Genomic DNA, 18,556 nt, shown 5'->3' with positions numbered 1-18,556 from the left:
AACGAAGCCAACACGTTATTAATGTTTTATTTCAAAAACTGGATCAAGACACAACCAAACTTCACCTATAATGCACGTGACTTAATATGTTTGCATTTAGGTTAATTAACAACCTTTGTGCTACAGGATTATTCTGTTTATAAGTGAAGCCAGTGACTCGTGAACCTTTTTTTTTGTAGTAAACACGGTGCTCACAGTCAAGAGTTTTCTCACTTTGACCAGAAAACAAGTTCCACTGGTTTCCATGACGATGGTTGTCTCACACTACACTGAATTTGCTATACAAAGAAAAAAAAAACACTCCGACATGTGAGGAATGTTGTGGATGAGACTAAAATGTTAAAGTTACTGAATTGAGGTGGAGGAGATCAGCCCGAATGGTCAAGCTTTGTTTCATTTTTTTTTTTTTTAAATATTCATTTACAGCTTCTGATTTGACATTTTAAGTTCATTCTTGGAGAAGAATAGGATTCGTCCTCTGGTGAGACACATGCAGACAGAGGAGGAGACGCTCTGGTGGGAGTGAGTCAATGACCAGCCGAGGGGCACACAGTCCCAGAGGTGGCTGCTTCAGGTAAGAAGTGTCACTGTTTGTAATAGTTCTCGCTGTTCTCGCAGTAACCTGCAGAGGAGACGAAGGAAAGAAGTTTTTCATTTGCTTATTTTGAAAATGTTCAGTCAAATCAAGTTGGAAGAGAAATCAAGTGGATTTTCTCTTAGTTTCATCAATCATTCTCTTGGTCTTTTGTCGCATTTACTCACAAAAGGCACAGATCAATAAATCATTGGACAAACAAATGAGCGCTGAGTCGGACGCCACTCACCGTTGTGCTGGACGCGTCTGTATTTGCCCAAGAGGCAGATCTCGTTCTTCTTCATGGTGACGATTTGCTGGTCCTGTGGCCTCAGGCCTTCGGGATGACGGGAGAATATGAAGGAGTAGCTGTCTTTGCAAGTGCCGTCCTCGGCCACCTCTCTGCAGGAGTAGTGGATGGCGTAGTTTTCGTAGTCGGTGTCAACCACCCAGTGTTCATCGTCTAATAGACAGGTGACATCAAAAGTCAGTGTGGGGCCACAAAAGTAAGGACTCTTACTGTATGAACGTGGCAACTTTTTTTAAAATGCTACTATGTCACTTCAGAATCTGGAAATTTAGTTTAAAGAAACCATTGAATGATCCTCAAGTAACAGTGTAAATAAATAGTATGAGCAGAACTTCAGTTTAGAAAGAGAATTCACTTAAAACACAGAAGTTTGGGTCCAAACTGGGATCTGATTTCATGCTAGGTCTTAAAATGGGCATCAAGTTATCAGGTTAAGAGTCACAGACAATCAAATGTGAGGGAGGATGATTAGATTAAATGTAAAGATCAACAAATCCCTGAAAACAATGCCCCTTAAATACCAATGACAAAAGGTCATGCTAATTTTCAACATTGGTCCCATTCGTGTTAAATGTCCCGTGACTTACTTCCACTCTGAAGGGCGGCCGCGATTCCCCAGTACCTCATCCTGAACTTGGCAGGGTCGGGGGTTTCCTCAAAGGTGGCGAACATCTGGGCGCACACTTCCCAATGGCTTGAGGTCAAAGGGAAAGAGGGACATTGTTATAAAAACGTTGGGAAACAAAATGTTTAAAAATCTTCACAATGAAAACCAGAACTCACCCGAAGATGATCACTCTGCCCAGAGCGGTGGCGGTCATTTTGCTGTCTGGTGTGATGGTAAAATTAGCCACGATGTTGTCGAGTAAGAACAAACCTTCTGGGTCCTTCTTCCCCATGGCATACCACGTCCCTGCGTACTATAACACAGACCATATCTTAGTATATTTCAAAAGCAGCGACAACCTTCAAGCCACAGTCGTATCATGTGATATACTCGACTATCTCTGTCCCACTCACCTTGGTCCTGTCAAAATTCTGCATGACCTGGATGTTGGCCACCTGGCAGTCGTTTGCCCAGGACACAGCCAGGAGACAGAGGGCCACAACGTACCGCAACATTCTACCTCAGAGGAAGGAAAAACAAGCGAGGAGATTGACAGTTTAAAAAAAAAACCCCACAATTATCAAGTCCTTGAGTCACGAAAGTCGAGTGTAATTCTCCCATAAAGTATTAACCTATGTGCGACCCACTACAAAAAGTTCATCAAAACTATTTAACTTTATATTCAATTATATTTAACTAAAGTAAAAAGAAAGATTGAATATCTTTCGCAAAACCACCAATGATTTACTTTGAATAAGTAAAAACTGTGAAAGCCTGCGGTCGGTACGTACCTGGTCAAGAGGCGAGCAGATCACAGAGCTCCTCTGCTTTTCTGCGTGGTTTTATACTGTTGGCGTGTGTTGCATAATGACTTCTGGAGACCTGAACCTCCCCTGCTCTTCCCACAGCTAGCTTGCCTTCCATTGGACAGACATTTACATAACTGTGGGTCCCAGTCCTATTGATTTGTGTGCTTTGCACAATTGGCTGCTGACCACCCGTCCACACGAAACAGGGTCTCTGGGTCTTGTGAAAGCAGCCACAGACCAAGCCAAGAGGTTCCACCGGCAATATTCCGTACAATACCTCTGCGTGGACTGAACCCTCTTTTTTAAGGGTGGAAAAGTAAACTGCTTTTTCTCCATTTTCTAGTTTATTCAATGTTAGAGGGTGAGCGTGTGCGTGTGCTTCCCGGCAGCATCACTGTATCAGCTGATGATTTGATTAGCACTCAAGGGAAACGATTCAAACACTGTATTCGTAAAGATGGACTTTCAACAGAAACTAATCAGCATCACAGAGAGAGAGAGAGAGAGAGATTATGATATCATGTGTTTGTTGGCGTCTGCACTGTCACATGTTGGTGTAAGATCACAGACGTTTATTCGCCATGAACTTCCCTTTGTTTTGTTAATGTGGGACCAATCAACACAAGTACAACAAAGTCTAGCATCTTCTCTTGAAGAGTTGCTGTGATTTAAAAAAAAAAAAAAAAAGTCAATCAGGGATCTCTTTATGTAAAAAGAAAAGGGCTTCCATTGAAATGAAATGTCATCCATCTTGCTGCTGCTGTTGTTTTGCACTGAGGTCATGTAAACAGTCCATTGAAGGCCTGGTTAAATAAAAGAGCGCTGCTCGGCCAAACATCTGCAGCTTGCATAACCACAGGCCCCGGCCGCTGGAAAACACTGCAATCACTCATTTTTGAGCAGAAAAAGTAGCTGCTGGAATTTGGCCAGAAGCAGTAAGAATATTTCATAATCATCAGGACAAGACACAACACACTGCTGTGTGTGTGTGTGTGTGTGTGTGTGTGTGTGTGTGTGTGTGTATTTAACATTTAGACAGTTGTTTTGATGGGATGTGAAAGTTGAGTTACTTGAAAACCTAAATGATTTCTTATAAAATTCAGTTTAGAGTAAAAAGACCTTTGCTTCCGTCTGAGTTCTGGAGCTTTGTTGAAGATAACAGTTCAACGTGGAAGTGTTAGTTCTTTCTTTTGTCTATCTCCATAAATATAACACAATCAAACCCACACCCACCTTTGATCTCCATTTAAAGAGCTGCATCAGCACTTTTGACTCCACAAAGACTGACATAGATTTTCCAGTTGTATCTTAAAAATGTTACAGTTTAATTTTTAATCCAAAAGTATGGAGCTTGGTCCAAGTAAATTACACTTTTAATTGGCTTTTTATTTTCAGTTTTTAGTTTTATAATACAATTGATCAAATCATCGATTTCAAATCCCAAACAGAGTCTGAAATCACAGTGTTGTCGGACCTTCATTTTAGCAGCCACGTTAAAAATAATCACAGTCAGCCTCAGCGGTCCTGTCACATCTTTATCAAACATTGATAAAGAACCATCCAGACTCAGAGAACCGCAGAACTTCAGCTATGTTCTTCTGAATCAAGGCTGATTTTAGTTTGAAATCAAATAATTACCTCCGTCTCACACTGCACTTTATTCTTTCACTCTTGCAATAATTATTATTTTCAAATTCTAATTCCAACATCTCTGTCTAAATGCTTTGATAGTTTGTCCTGATGCCTTTCATATTTTTCATGAAGAACTTTAAAAAGCCTTGCTCCTGAAACATCCTATTCAAATAAACGTCCAATGAAAGATGACCCTTCACATTGTCTTCTAAGGCCCAACAGTCCCCTTCAGAAACCACTTTTAAATTCACCACATTCAGATTTTTCTTTTTTGCATCTGCACCGTAATGCACGCACTCATAAATGTAATTTGCCTTCTGCGTCGAGAGAAACGGTTTCTGCTGCTGTGGAATTCCACGCTCTAATTTATGATATTTATTTATATCATTGCCTCACATCCACACACACACCTTTTGTAGTTCTCCCTTGATAAGCTTTCCTTAATCCCCACAGCGAAAAATAGTGCGGAACCCCTTGTCTTGCCAGCCTGCCAGCGGCTAACCAGACAGTAAGATCAGTTAATAATAGCCAGCCATCTTTGTTTCGGGCCTTGTTCTCAGTCGTCCAAGTCCCACTAATTGCCTAATGCCCACATCTAGGCCTGATTCTTCCATAATAATGGTGATTTCATTAGAGCACACAGGCAGGAAGGCAGCACAGTGAGAGAATAAGAGAGGCCACCAGCACGGCTCGGAGCCCGATCATTTTCAGTGGCCGATGCTATTCAGGGTTCCTCTTCCACAGCAGCAGCAACAACAAGGATATAGGACAGTAGTACCTGAAGCACTTTGGCTCCCTGGGAAGTTACTTGAGTCAAGTGTCTCCTGATTGCTCGCATTGTTTGATTCGTGTAGTCGCGTCATTAAATATTGAAGCTGCTCTGTTCAATAATTGCTGGGATGCCCTTCAGCCAGGCAGTTCATGGAGCTACCACGGTTGCCAAGTGCTTGCTCATGCTGGGAATTGTGGGGTCTCTGTAAATAATATCATAAATATGTCTGCTCTTCATAATCAACTATTTCTGCTGAGGAGGTTTTCACCTCTGTCTGTTTGTTTGTTAGTTTATGCAAAAACCTATTGGATGTATTTCCATGAAACGTGGTTTAGGAGAGATTATGAGGAACTCCTTTGATTTCCTACAGATCCAGATCTGGGGGAAGATTCAGGATTTATTGTTTTCTCCACTTTCTTTAACGTTCTGAGACTGGACATATTTTAATATGCTCCTTTATTTCTCAGAGAACAATTCATTCATCTTAGTAAAAAAAATCTGACATGTTTCGGGAACTGATATTTATGAGGAGTTTGGTGCAGATCCTAATAAAAATGTACAGGATCTAACTCAAACGTGGTTTCAAAAGGGGACTGTTGGGCCTTGGTGCAGGATGTGTGTGTTCTCGAGTGCCCTTCGACTGTAATATAAATAAAATTGACTTGACTAGCAGCCAGCTTGACTTGGATTTAGTGTCACTGTGTATTTTCATGGCAGATGAAACCATGAGGTGTTTTTCTCTCCTGATGTCCACGCCGGCATTTGACCTGACAGCGGTCTCACACTCACCTGCCTCCTGCCTCGGACGGGGACGAGTGCCTGATATAAAATGATCAGCGTTGGGATTTGCGGGGTTAAGGACGCTTAGAGCAGGGGTTTTAATGTCATGACGTCACATTAATTAGCGGCCACATTGATCCTCTCAGCCTCTAAGCCCTGCTCTGTCCTATTCTGTCTGTTGGTGGACACGGCTGGCATTAGTGACTCCCTCAGGGACCGTGGAGCAGGATGCACCTCCGCGTACACGGGCGCTACTGATCCTACCCCACCCTGCAGGCCACAGCACGGCTCCCCTCACCGCTTTGACTCTTCCCCCTGGCAGGTGATGCTTTTGTGAATAAGAGGACGGGAATATTAAAAACTACACAAGTTCAACATGGCAGACAAGGATAGTGTGGAGAAGTACTTGGAGAACAACCCGCAGTTCGCCAAAGAATACTTTGACAAGAAGCTGCGCGCCGAGGCCCTGACCGCCGCCTTCTCCGCTCCTCTGGACATCAAAGACACTGCTTCCTTCAAGGATGTTAACTCCGTGCAGGAGGCCGCAATCATCTTCGAGCTGATCCAGGAGCTGCAGAAGCCGGGGGACATGGAGAAGCCCCTGCACAAGGTGCTGCAGAGGATCGCCCTGCTCCTGCAGGCGGACAGGGTCAGTTTTTACATGTGCCGCTCTCGAAACGGAATACCCGAGCTCTCCACCTCCCTCTTTGACGTGACCCCGACCTCCAAGTACGAGGCCAACCTGGTGCACCCGCAGGGAGAGATCGTGTTCCCCCTGGACATGGGCATTGTCGGTTTCACTGCGCACTCCAAAAAGCCCCAAAATGTCCCTGACGTCTCGAAGGTGAGGAGTAAAGTCTAACAATGATAAGGAGATGGGAAATTACACGGTAAAAAAATATTGGTGAAAATGAATTAATTTAATTGGTTGGTTGTTTCATAAAGTTAAAACATATAAAAGATAACAGGACAATGAGTGGACTGTAGAATTTGACCTTTACATGAAAAAATTCCTTTTTAAATGGGCATGGTATAAAATGATTAAATGTAGAGCAGATCAATAATCTACCACCTCACTGATAAAAGTGACGGTGTGTAAAAGTGTTCTTCTGCTGAATATATAATCTGCCTGTATTTCTGCAATTCTGGAAAATTCCATTGATGAAGAAAATCAGTGAATAACTAAACAAATAAAATGGAATTATATAATTAATATATGTAATTTTACCTATAACCTTATTTTGTTATAAGCCTGTTTTTATGTGCCAAAAGTACAAAATCAATAATTATCACAACATAATTTTCATCAATAGCAAAATAACAAAAGTCTAATATATGTTGATATATTGCTAATGTATTGTGTGAGGAAGTATAACATGTAATTGATCCACCTCAGATTTGTTTAAAACCAAACCGTCACAAATTTAGTCTTTACAGAAATAATAATATGTGATTTCTCATAATTATTACTTTATGGACGAATATGAAATGTTTTATTTCAATTGCATCAGTTGTATTGCCATTATAGTCGGTTTAATTTGAAAGAATAATAGAATGTGTATCTCTGAAGTGCACCTAACACAGTTTCCTTTTTCTCCCCGTCCAGAATCCAAAGTTCTGTGACTTTGTGGACAAACAGACTGGATACAAGACCAAGTGCATGCTCACGTTCCCTCTAATGGTGGAGAAGGAATGTCTCGGAGTCATCATGGCACTGAACAAAATAGGAGCCGATCACTTCTCTCCAGAGGACGAGGCTGTAAGAACACACACTTTAAACATCTAGATTCAGTCTTATCAGCAGTGACTGGCTGAGGGAGCTGGGACTGGGTTGGATTTTGGACACTGGTGCATGTCTGGAACTGATTGTCTCACATATTAGACTTGAGTATTCACGCTTCCTCTTTGCATTAAGATGTAACAGCTGTAATATACACTGTTATACATTGATTCTTGTTTTATATCCACAGTTACTTTTCTGCTAAATAGATATTTGAAATATGAAACTAAACTAGAGATTATCATGGGACTGAATCATACACCTAGGTACTGAGTAGTCAACACTAAACTATTACATGAGTGCTCAAGAGACAATGCTGTACTTTTACATAAGTACTCAGTTGTCAGTACTACATTATACTCAGCACTATAGTCAGTAGTTAGTACCACATGTTATGAGTCATCAGTAGTTACTTCGTAATCATTGCTAGCTCAGTACTCACACTGTTACACAAGTAGTAAATAATAGAACATTATTATTTGAACTTGAACACATAAAGGCAGGTTGCTCAGCTGTGCTGCTGTCATGGCGACAACATCTGTCCAGAGACACTCAGAAATACAAACATTTGTCAAACTGTGTGTAGCAGCATCTCCAGGACACACACACACACACACACACACACACACACACACACACACACACACACAATATGAAAACAATACCAACAAGCAGCTTTATGATCAGCCCGCGACAGCAGCTGGTAATAAAGATTATTGCCGTAATGACATCTCACCAGTAGAGTGCAATACACTCTCATTATGTCAATGGGAGTCAGACCTGACTGCCTCCACGCGGACGCTTTGGAGCATTCAAGTAAAAAAGAAAGACATAATGATTTAATTATGTTATCGAAGTCGTCGATATCAAAGCGCAGTCGCTATTGTTATTCAGATGGTACAAACACACACTGAGGCACAATTCCATAAAGACTGAACCCGCTCGTATGGAGACAGGGTTTTTGAGAAGTAAAGCAAAGGCTTTAACTCCCAGGATGCATCATAATGTGCGACACGTCTGTGTTCTCTGTGTTTGCTTTGGAGACACAGAGGCAGGTGTCGTATTCGTCTTTTTCTCTTCACATATCTCTCAAACTTGTCAGCTGCAGTATGACAATAAAACACACACTTGACAGATCGATCAGTCTGAGAAGACTTACGAAATGTATATTTATGTAAACCATTGTGCAACGGCTGTGTAAACTGTGTATAGATTAGTCAAACATGGCCATGGAAGACCTTAGTTTAAGTCATTGTTTACTGAATTCAAAATTCAAATGTGATCATATTTGAGCCACAATCTGAGGATGCAATTCACACTCTGTTCATACTCCCACCTTTTATTCCTCTTTATATGAGAACTTCTTTGGCAAATCTTTACTTCTCATTTGTTTCAAATGACTTGAGCCATAGTTATGAATCTGATTTTGTGTTGATGAAACATCTCATCTGATTTTGTCCTCAGCTCTTCCACAAATACATGAACTTTACCCAAACCATCGCCCTGCAGCACTACACAACCTACATGTTCAACGTGGAGTCCAGGAGGAGTCAGGTAAACTCAGCTGTTTTATTGAATTTATAGCTTTCTAAATATATATATACATATACTGTGATGACATCCAGCGGGACATTCCTCATCACCGGGCACCAATTCAGAATATTCCCTGTTAGCTACATGTTGGGTTTTTGAACAGCACCACAAACATTTCTGCCTGTTTCTCATCTTACAGGTGCTGCTCTGGTCGGCCAGTAAAGTGTTTGAGGAGTTGACGGACATTGAGAGACAGTTCCACAAAGCGCTCTACACTGTTAGGACCTATCTACATTGTGAGCGATACTCAGTGGGCCTGTTGGACATGACCAAAGAGAAGGTTGGTCCTGCAGGAGAGAGTTTTCAGACAGGATTGAAGCGATAGCATCGGTGGCTGCCGGCCAGCATAACTTAATGGTTTGGTTTTTTTTACCTATAGGAATTCTATGATGAATGGCCAGTGAAACTGGGAGACGTGGAACCCTATAAAGGTCCAAAAACACCAGACGGCAGGGTAACAAATGAATTTCCTTCAGCTTTTGACACATGTGGCATTTTAAATCCTACTTTTCAAAAAACTTTTCCATTGTCAAACATAGTTTGGAGAGGATGAGTTTTTTTCTGAGTCTTTTTCTCCTTTTCATACAGGAAATCATCTTTTACAAGATTATCGACTACCTCCTGGAAGGCAAAGAAGAAATCAAAGTCATACCGTGAGCAGCACAACACTTTTTATTTGTATAGTTCTTCGTCTCACACTCAGATCAGATTAAGAAAAGATGTTTGTTCACCATTCATTTGCAGCTCAGACAGTTCTGATGGGTGTTTTTTAGAGACCAATATAATTTGTGGATTAAATGTGTGCCTGAGCTTCAGCACTGTTTAAATTGCTTGTCAGGGAATGATTCTCTCCCTCCGGCTCACTCTGCTGTGTGTTTTTTTCTCTTTGTCAGTGGTCCACCTGCTGATCACTGGGCTTTAGTCAGCGGACTACCCACCTACGTGGCAGAGAATGGCTTTGTAAGTCTCTCCCTGCTGCTGCAGGGAAACACATTACCAGAACCAGAGGGATTATAAAAGAATGACAATAAGGGGGAACTGATGTGTGACATAGGTACAGAGACACATCCACAACCAAAGCTGGGACATAAGTGAAACAGTGGAGGGGACACTTATAGTACAATGTGATGGAGCTTAAGTGCAATGAACAGATTACAATTCCAACTGGTAAATTATAACATAAACTGTGACAAGCAAAGATATTTTTATTATGTTTTTTATGTGACTGCAGATTTGCAACATGATGAACGTGGCTGCAGATGACTTCTTCACTTTCCAGGTGAGGACACTTTCACTGCAACATATAGGACATGCAATTGTGCACGGACCACATGTGCACACTGTCGAATGGACACCACTGTTGGTTCTCATATACTTTAACCGATAATCTAAAATTCAATCAGTCTTTCCCTGCACTGTTTACCCATCTCATTTTCCTCATGCTCGTGTTCAGGACAAACTGAGCCCAGATTTAAAACGTGTGACGTGAATGTCTTTCAGAAAGAGGCCGTGGACGAATCAGGCTTTATCATCAAGAACGTCTTGTCGCTTCCCATTGTCAACAAGAAGGAAGAAATTGTGGGCATCGCCACTTTCTTCAACAGGAAAGATGGCAAGCCGTTTGATGAACATGATGAACAGATCACCGAGGTCAGCAACATGCATTCTCTCTCATATTTCTTATTTAAAAGTAACCAGAGATGTTGCGCTTAGTGTATTTATTAACTTTATTAATGACATATTAGTTATTTCTAGTTTGCGGTACAGGTACGTTTTGTGTTAAACCACAGGATCAATTCCTGTGGTTTTTGCATGATATTGCTTTCAAACAAAGAAACCCACAAACAAGTGGACAGGGCTGAAAACATAAACTCTTTGGCGGAGATGATAAATCAGAGTGATCCGAGGGACTGTCTCTCTTTTTCCTTTTTTATTGTTCGAAAACGCTTCTTTCTCTCCTTCTCTCTGCCCTCCATCGTCTGGTCCAGGCCCTGACACAGTTCCTTGGCTGGTCCGTGCTGAACTGTGACACCTACGACAGGCTGAACCGCATGGAGTACAGGAAAGACATCGCACAGGAGATGCTCATGTACCAGACCAGGTGCACCCCGGAAGAGCTGCAGTCCATTCTGGTCAGTATCGAGCTGAACTCCCTTCTTTATCTGTGATCTCTCGACGTCTGCTCAAGAGGCCACTCGAGCAGGAATTAAAAGGGGTTAGAGGTTAATGCAGTGTGAATAGCTTTCTGAGTAGTTGTCCTCCAGATGAAGCTATTACAGGACTAACAGAAGCTCGGATCGTTTATCCGCTCGGCAGCTAACGTTTGACATGATGACATGACAGTTTACGAGGTTACTGCTCAGAGTGCTCGTCTGAAGTGTCTGAAAACCTGACATCAGGATATTTTTCCTCTTTTTGTTGCCGATGTGAGGATTCAGGCTGCGGGATGTTCAAGAGTAGAATGTAAATGTCATTTCAAAGCATTCTTCTCCCTTTCATTACCAGAACACCAAAGAAAAGTTCGACTCGGAGCCCGAAGACTGCGACCAGAAAGAGATGTACAAACTGTTGGTATGTTTCTTCTGATCTTTCAGGACAAAATGAGATCAAACTCTGTCGTAATCCCACAGTGCCTCCTTCATCCAGTCATCACATACACAGGCACACACAAGATGAATAAATGTATCAATAATATTAAGAATTAGCATTTTCAGTTATCAAATTATTATAATCAGCAAGATTTGGGATGTTGTGAACAGCTCCAGTGTAAAATCATGTTAAAAAATCATCTGCAGCACTGAAGGACTCATGGCTTTCTGTTTCTGTGCAGAGAGCAACCTGCCCAGTGGCCAACAATGTCAACGGGGAGGACTTGTACAAGTTCTCCTTCAGCGATTTCCCCGTGTCGGAGTTCGACCTCATCAAAGCTGGCATTCGTATGTTCTTTGAGCTCGGAGTTGTCGAGAAGTTTAAAGTTCCTGCAGAGGTGAGTCACACAGGGCGTCACGGTGCATGGCAGGATTTCTTGAGGCTATCCTTTTTTCTTTTTTTTTCTGCAAATGCTACCATTGTGCTGCTGGGATAAGATTGGATGAATTGGGAAACTTTTAAATGTAAGCATAACGTATAATATGTGTAGAAATGTTCTTATTTAATAAAATGTTCTGACGATAGAAGCTTTAGTTGAACGTTGCATTTTTGTACGAGTAAACAAATATATGACAAATTTAAGATGAGCCGCAGAGAAGTGCTTTTCATGGTGACAGACAAACTGCCTCGGGTCTGTTTTTCTGTTAGCGGCTGTCGTGATCCTTAATGAGCCTCTCGAAGTGATACCCAGCCACTGTGAAGGCAGAGTGCGTTTCCTTGGACACAGGGACTGCAGCATACTTTTCTTTTTTTTAAAACATGGCGACATCACACTGGGTCGCAGCTCATCCGAACGCCCTGTGGACAAATAACATTACTTTTCTTCCCTGACCCCTCGTTCTCTCGCTCTCAGACGCTGACGAGGTGGATGTACACAGTGAGGAAGGGTTACCGTGCCATCACCTACCACAACTGGAGGCACGGCTTCAACGTGGGCCACACCATGTTCTGCCTGCTCCAGGTAACGGCTGCACAACATCTACCACAGCTGCTGTGAACAGGAGGGTCTCATAAGACGGTCCGGTGATCCTATCCTCTAGTCTGTGCAGCTGCGGACATCTCAGTCTGTTTCCCACAGAGAGCGAGGGATCCTATTTACTTTTATGGTGCCGTATACAACACAATACATCTGGTGACAGTTAAACACACGTCTTACAAGAAACTGAACCACCTACCCCGGCCCGTAACATGTTTTATTTCTTTATAAAGAGAATTTTACCAATCCAAGTAAAACAGACATCGCTTACAACAAGTATCTATAACGTCCAATAACTAGTTTAAATGTTCAGAAAGATGATTTAGATGAGAATAATATTTCATCCTCTTGGATGAAACAGTTCATTTTAATCACACACACTCAACTCAATACCTGCAGATAATAATCAATGATGCGTCCGTCTCCTCCGACAGACAGGGAGGCTGAGGAAGTACTACTCTGATCTAGATGCCTTTGCCATGGTGGCTGCCGCTTTCTGCCATGATATCGACCACAGAGGAACCAACAACCTCTACCAGACAAAGCAAGTCAAATCAATTCATTTGTTGTTTAGTTATTTTGAAAGTGCAGGCAATTTATTATCTTATCTTTTTCTGCAGGAGTGCACATCCTCTGGCCAAACTTCACGGCTCGTCCATCATGGAGAGGCACCACCTGGAGTACAGCAAGACCCTCATGGCAGAGGAGGTACAAGAGAATGTTGGGGAAATTATTCAATAACAGACTCGGTGGGAAACACGGAGGCACGTTCTGACCGCTGCTCTCTCTTTGTCTCGTGCAGAGCCTGAACATCTTCAGCGGCCTCCAGAAGCGTCAGTTTGAGACTGTGCAGCACTTGTTTGACGTCTGCATCATCGCCACTGATCTGGCCCTTTACTTCAAGTGGGTTCTCTGCAAAAACTCGCTGAAATACCGCAGCTGTCACGCTGCAGCCACAGTTTAGTGTTCAGACATGAAACAACCCTCGAGGAGGACCGGCTGAGTGTAGCTGATGTCGCTCCAACGTTTAGTCGCAGCCCGTCAACGCTCATCTCCTCGTCTTGAGCTACTCAGTAAGTGTAATGTGTTTGGCTCATGTCTGTTATCTCGTGTGTTTGTCCTCTCGCAGGAAGAGAACCATGTTTCAAAACATCGTCAACGCCACCGAGCCGATGGCGGAAGAAAAGGAGGCCATCGCCTACATCTCCAACAACCCCATCAGGAAGGAAATTGTCATGTATGTATCTGATTCAAAGCAGCTGTTGGGTCCACTTCACTTTAACGTGTACAGTCTCTGTGAGGAGACCTTTGAAAGCAGCAGACCCTTGTACCTCATCAGCATCACTGGCAGGGTGTCATCATCTCCCCCCTGACTGTCTGTGTGTCTTACACCTCCAGGGCCATGATGATGACAGGCTGTGACTTGTCAGCTATCACCAAACCCTGGGAGGTTCAGAGCAAGGTGGGTGAACAGGCCGCATAAACAAAAGAAACTAAAAATACTTCTCAGTGATGTTTCTGAATCAAAAAAAGGTCACAGGAAACAAAGGAGGAAATTTAATTGTCTCTAGGTGGCGCTGATGGTCGCTGCTGAATTCTGGGAACAGGGCGATTTGGAGAGAAGTGTTTTGGACCAACAGCCAATTGTAAGACCCCTTCTCTTCCTTTCCAACATGTTTATTTTTGTAGGTTTCTCAGGATTTAAGAGCAATTGTTTACCCCCTTTGTCTTCTCCTCTTCTTCACTCAGCCCATGATGGACAGAAACTGTGCCGAGCAGCTTCCCAAGATGCAGTGCGGTTTCATCGACTTCGTGTGCTCGTTTGTATACAAGGTAATGAGCGTTTTTTACACCGCACAGAACCTCCGATGTTTCTCACAGGAGTTAAGACGAGCAGAGTCTTTCTGAACAGTGAAGTGGCGACATTGAGAAGATGGATGCTGAGGCCAGAAAGAAACCTCATGTGGATCTATCCGAGCGGGAGTCAGTGTGTTTGTAGCGGCTGTATTTACTGCACATCTCCAGTGTAACGCGAGCAAAGCGATTGAATCCAACTGCGATTGGATTTTAATTCTCAGCAAAAGGGGAGAAAAGCATCTTAAAAAAATTGATTCTGCCCATAAGTTGTTTTGACTCACTTCAATTTAATAAATCTGGATACTTTCGAGAAGTAAAAACTCTACAAATGTGAAGCATAAAAAGCGACTTAACTGAGTCTTTAACCTCATCCGCTGCAATAGCTTCAAGACAATGCTCTTTATTTTAAGGCTGCACCTCAGACTGTGCGATGAATACTGATGAGTAAAGGCTGTTTAGAGGTCTAAAAGGTGTAGTTTCAACTGAGCTGAATGAGAAACACTGTATGTGGGGGGGAAACTAAACAACATGTTAGCTTTATGCACAAAAACAGACAAGAAAATGACCGCTGGGTTAAATAATTCATCACACAGTCTCATTATAAGATTTACGGAGGTGTTGTTGTAGCTTCAACCACCTTAGGTCAGATAACAGGATGTGCAGAGATGAACCTAATGAACCCACATGGCCCCAGCAGCAATGTGAGCTCGCTATGGTGTTTGGACAAGAACACACAAAAATACACACTGAGGCTACATGCATTACGATAAACATGTGTGCCTATAGGCCCATTTTACCTCCTCCCCCCCTGTGTATTCCACACCGTGAATAAAGTTCACTAACATGTGTGTTTCCCTTCATTTAACAGGAGTTCTCCAGGTTTCACAAAGAGATCCAGCCCATGTTTGACGGTCTGAACAACAACAGGTCACACTGGAACGAGCTGGCGGAGGTGTACAACGCGAAGATGAAGGCCATCGAGGACCAGAAGAAGAAACTGGAAGAAGATGAAGCCAAGAAATGTAAATATGTTATTAAGTGTTAAATATCTGGATCCGTGAATTATTTCCTGGAAGAATGTTGAAAATTAAGGAAAACGTTCTGTCTCGCAATGTTAAACAAAGTGGGGAGAAAAAATCATGCATCCTCCCCAAAATTTGATGCGTTCTTCTCTGACCCATAATGCATCTTGCCACCAATTTTTGTGGAAATCCAATCAGTTGTCATTGTGTCCTCTTGGTCACAAACAAACAGATGTGGAAAAAAAAGATGTGTGTCCAGGTGATAGATAGAAGATAGAACTTCATTGTTGAGAGTAACCCTGTGCCCATACATCTTTTTTATTTATGTGTTTATCTAGCTGGCGACGGAGGGAAGTCAAAGACATGCATCATCTGCTGAGCTCCTCCAGTGCTTGGATCTGGACTCATGCGGTCTGGTTAGGACTCCTCTAGGCTACGCTAGCCTATGATTCTGGTCTGATGGGTCATCTAGTTGGATCTGTTCGAGGCTAGTTCGGTCTTGTCTGATCTACATCAGCTGTAGTTCTCTCTGGTTAGGTGCTGTCCGCTCTGGTGCAGTCCAGTCCAGCCCTGTGTGGTCTGGTCTGGATTCAGTCCAGGCGAACCCTGGTCTAGTGTAGTCAGGTCTGGTCTACGGTCCAGTCTGGATTAGGCGAGTTTAACCGTTCTCCGAGGAGAGTCAGAAACATCACTGAGAAGTATTGCTGGGACTCTGGCTACAAGAGAAACCGTTGCGAAGCTGAAGACGTGACGTGTTTGAAACTTTCTCCTTCCTCTGCTTCGTGCAGCCATGAACATTTGAAAAACAAAGCATACATGGACGACGTATATTTCCCCTTTAAAACATCAATAATAGAAACAAAGCTCATAAACTGTAATGAAATGTTCCAAATCAGGCTCAACTCTTTTAGTATAAATCACACGAATAGGGTACTACATGTACTGTATGCGGGGTGTATCCATGCCAGAGGTTCCTATTGGCAGTGTTGTCGAACTGTAGGTTGCATAATGAACTTAGCTGCTGTTCTGGCAGTGGTGGGCCATGCAACAGTTTAAATAGCATGGTTAGCATCTAAAGGAAAATGATATGTATATCGTGAACACAAAAAAAACTAAGGGAAACTTTGAATCCAAAGGATCTGTCAACAGGGGCTGATGTTTTCTTACCTCAGAGGCCCTGATGAGCTACGTGAGGGTCTATTTATTGTAATATGCAATCTATCTACAGTATATACACATATATTTTTTGATTGTGTCTGATTTTGTACTTGAACCGTCGTCTTGGCCGGAAGAGTTAGAGACGAGCTTTGCAAGATTAATCTGTCGACAAATGCACAGGGGAAAAAAAAAAAAATCACATTCCTGCATCGAGGATATAGGTTTTGACTTTATCGCCAGCTTTGACACCTGTGCTGTTTTATTTGTGTCCATCAAACTGGAACTTAAATTATAATACATGAGATATTTACACCAATGATTAGAGCAAACGTACGATTCTGGGCTCGTTCTTGCGAGTCACAAATGATTTATTTTAAACGCGCTTGATTTCACGTGTACATAGTTTATTACGACATAGTGATTGTAAAATAAAAAGTTAATAATACCTGAAGAATAAAAATTGGATTTAAAGGATGTGAAAGAAACCTTTTGCTTCCCCGACGAAAGGCAAGAGTTTGCTGTCAAACAGGGAAGAGTCGAACTACCTCTCCTGTAAGAAGATTTGATAGGATTTGATTTGTCAGTTGGGATCTATGCAGCTTTGGACTTTAAATACCCTTCTTACAGAGGAGGTAAAGCAGGCTACCGAAGCCTTTATCCCGTGAATGTGCAGACGACCTGTGCTCATAAAATATGAAGATTGTTTGGGCTGTGCTGCATCTTCATTTCGACGAATGATTGCTTGTTTGTTTGATGTCAACTCAACGTGAACCCACCACCCCCCCAGCCCTCCCCCCGCGTCCTCTCCACAAAAAACCTGAATTCAACTTGATCTCGTCAGGGATGCGAACTGACAAGTGCAACCCCCACTTACCTGAGCACTTTCTGAAACGATTTTTAACGACAACCCTCACGGGGCAAAGGCAAGCTGTGGCTGCCGACTTGCTGTTACACAATGTCATCTCCTCTAATCAATGAGGCATCAATCAAACGCACTTAATCCCATCAGAATGGCTTTGGGACGACTCCTCCTCTGCTGCTTGAGGTGAAGCTCGGGGAGCTGTTGTGATCACTGGAGCTAAAACCATACAAAAAAAGAAACACACTTGGACTGAATCAACCCCTGAAATTCACCTCACCGCTCCCGCTGCACACGTTTTCTATGGATGGCTCCGGCACCTGTTTTGACTCTAGTGTTAAAAACAGCCCCTTGCTTTTCTTCCAACGTCCCTTTGTGAGATACCAAACGAGGCACTGTATTCTTTTTCCTTATCCCATCGACAGACATTAGAAATCTATCGTTTGATGTATGAAATGGCCTCTACTGTATGTATGTGTCATGAGATGTAATATGTATAAGCAAATAAAGGAATTTATGGAGGTTTACGAAGAGAGAAAATCGTCTTTTCTCAGTGCGTAACCAGCCTAGCCGACGCACAAAGGTGACACTTTATCTCTCGTTCACACCTGACTCGAAGCACTTGAAGGTTAGACGGAGACAAAGAATGAACTTATGAAACCCTGGGCTTAGCTGCGACAGTGCTCGTTCTTAGGCATATATCGTGCAGGGATCTTAGAAGCTCCAAAGCAGGATCAGCCTCGGGGGAAAGAGGATCAGTGGATTGCTCCTGATCCCTTCCCGATACAGTGTTGTCTGGCTATGCTCAACATCCTGTGTCCTGCCGGCTGCAGATTCTGCATGCACAAAAGTTGAGATTGTGTGTCATCAATTCAACGAGAATACGGCGGTTTAGACAATAAATCACAACAACGCGTCTCTCAATGCTGCAGCAGTATGTGTTGAGTTTGAGTGCAGGCTGCTGCTGAGGCCTCCCCTGACAAGACGCCGGGGAAAAACACAGGAGAAACACAACAATCCATCATTTTGTGGGACACTTAAACTCATCAACATGACCTTTCCTCCCCCGAGACTATTTGGGAGTCAGTGAGTGCACAGGCACAGCCACACACTACTCTCTAGTCCTGCAACAAAATTTAAAAGGACTCCTTCCATTCAAAAATGTGTTTGAATGTGAA

General features: G+C 42.7%; 2 protein-coding genes across 2 annotated transcripts; one reads left to right on the top strand and one right to left on the bottom strand.

Annotated features, from left to right (window-relative positions):
- Positions 1-11: 11 nt before the first annotated feature.
- On the bottom strand, positions 12-2,385 carry rbp4 (retinol binding protein 4, plasma). The gene is made up of 6 exons (XM_020083535.2): positions 2,283-2,385; positions 1,905-2,007; positions 1,668-1,804; positions 1,472-1,578; positions 825-1,037; positions 12-622 (listed from the first exon to the last, which is right to left on the bottom strand). The coding sequence occupies exons 2-6, from the start codon at positions 2,004-2,006 to the stop codon at positions 585-587; spliced, it is 597 nt and encodes a 198-aa protein (XP_019939094.1). The 5' UTR covers position 2,007; positions 2,283-2,385; the 3' UTR covers positions 12-584.
- A 3,273-nt stretch (positions 2,386-5,658) lies between these two features.
- On the top strand, positions 5,659-17,905 carry pde6c (phosphodiesterase 6C, cGMP-specific, cone, alpha prime). Its single transcript, XM_020082864.2, has 22 exons — positions 5,659-6,328; positions 7,091-7,243; positions 8,729-8,818; positions 8,997-9,137; positions 9,237-9,311; positions 9,446-9,510; positions 9,751-9,817; positions 10,089-10,136; positions 10,358-10,507; positions 10,846-10,989; positions 11,363-11,428; positions 11,688-11,843; positions 12,360-12,467; positions 12,917-13,026; positions 13,103-13,190; positions 13,285-13,385; positions 13,612-13,719; positions 13,881-13,944; positions 14,054-14,128; positions 14,232-14,315; positions 15,208-15,361; positions 15,700-17,905. Exons 1-22 carry the CDS (start codon positions 5,861-5,863, stop codon positions 15,738-15,740), a joined length of 2,556 nt encoding a protein of 851 aa, XP_019938423.2. The 5' UTR covers positions 5,659-5,860; the 3' UTR covers positions 15,741-17,905.
- The last annotated feature ends 651 nt before the right edge of the window (positions 17,906-18,556 follow it).

This window comes from Paralichthys olivaceus, chromosome 21, assembly GCF_024713975.1.
Source record: "Paralichthys olivaceus isolate ysfri-2021 chromosome 21, ASM2471397v2, whole genome shotgun sequence".
NCBI lineage: Eukaryota > Metazoa > Chordata > Actinopteri > Pleuronectiformes > Paralichthyidae > Paralichthys > Paralichthys olivaceus.
Note: the sequence above shows the minus strand (reverse complement) of the source record. Positions and strands in the feature narration are given on the sequence as shown.

Bases quoted from the DNA above. Each gene is read 5' to 3' on its own strand.
- rbp4 (XM_020083535.2), bottom strand. From the start codon at position 2,006: ATGTTGCGGTACGTTGTGGCCCTCTGTCTCCTGGCTGTGTCCTGGGCA. The intron at 1,805-1,904 runs GTGAGTGGGACA...TCTGTGTTATAG, and splicing joins AGAATTTTGACAGGACCAAG to TACGCAGGGACGTGGTATGC. The intron at 623-824 runs GTGAGTGGCGTC...TCTCCTCTGCAG, and splicing joins CAGACGCGTCCAGCACAACG to GTTACTGCGAGAACAGCGAG.
- pde6c (XM_020082864.2), top strand. From the start codon at position 5,861: ATGGCAGACAAGGATAGTGTGGAGAAGTACTTGGAGAACAACCCGCAG. The intron at 7,244-8,728 runs GTAAGAACACAC...TTTTGTCCTCAG, and splicing joins TCTCTCCAGAGGACGAGGCT to CTCTTCCACAAATACATGAA. The intron at 13,945-14,053 runs GTGGGTGAACAG...AATTGTCTCTAG, and splicing joins CCTGGGAGGTTCAGAGCAAG to GTGGCGCTGATGGTCGCTGC.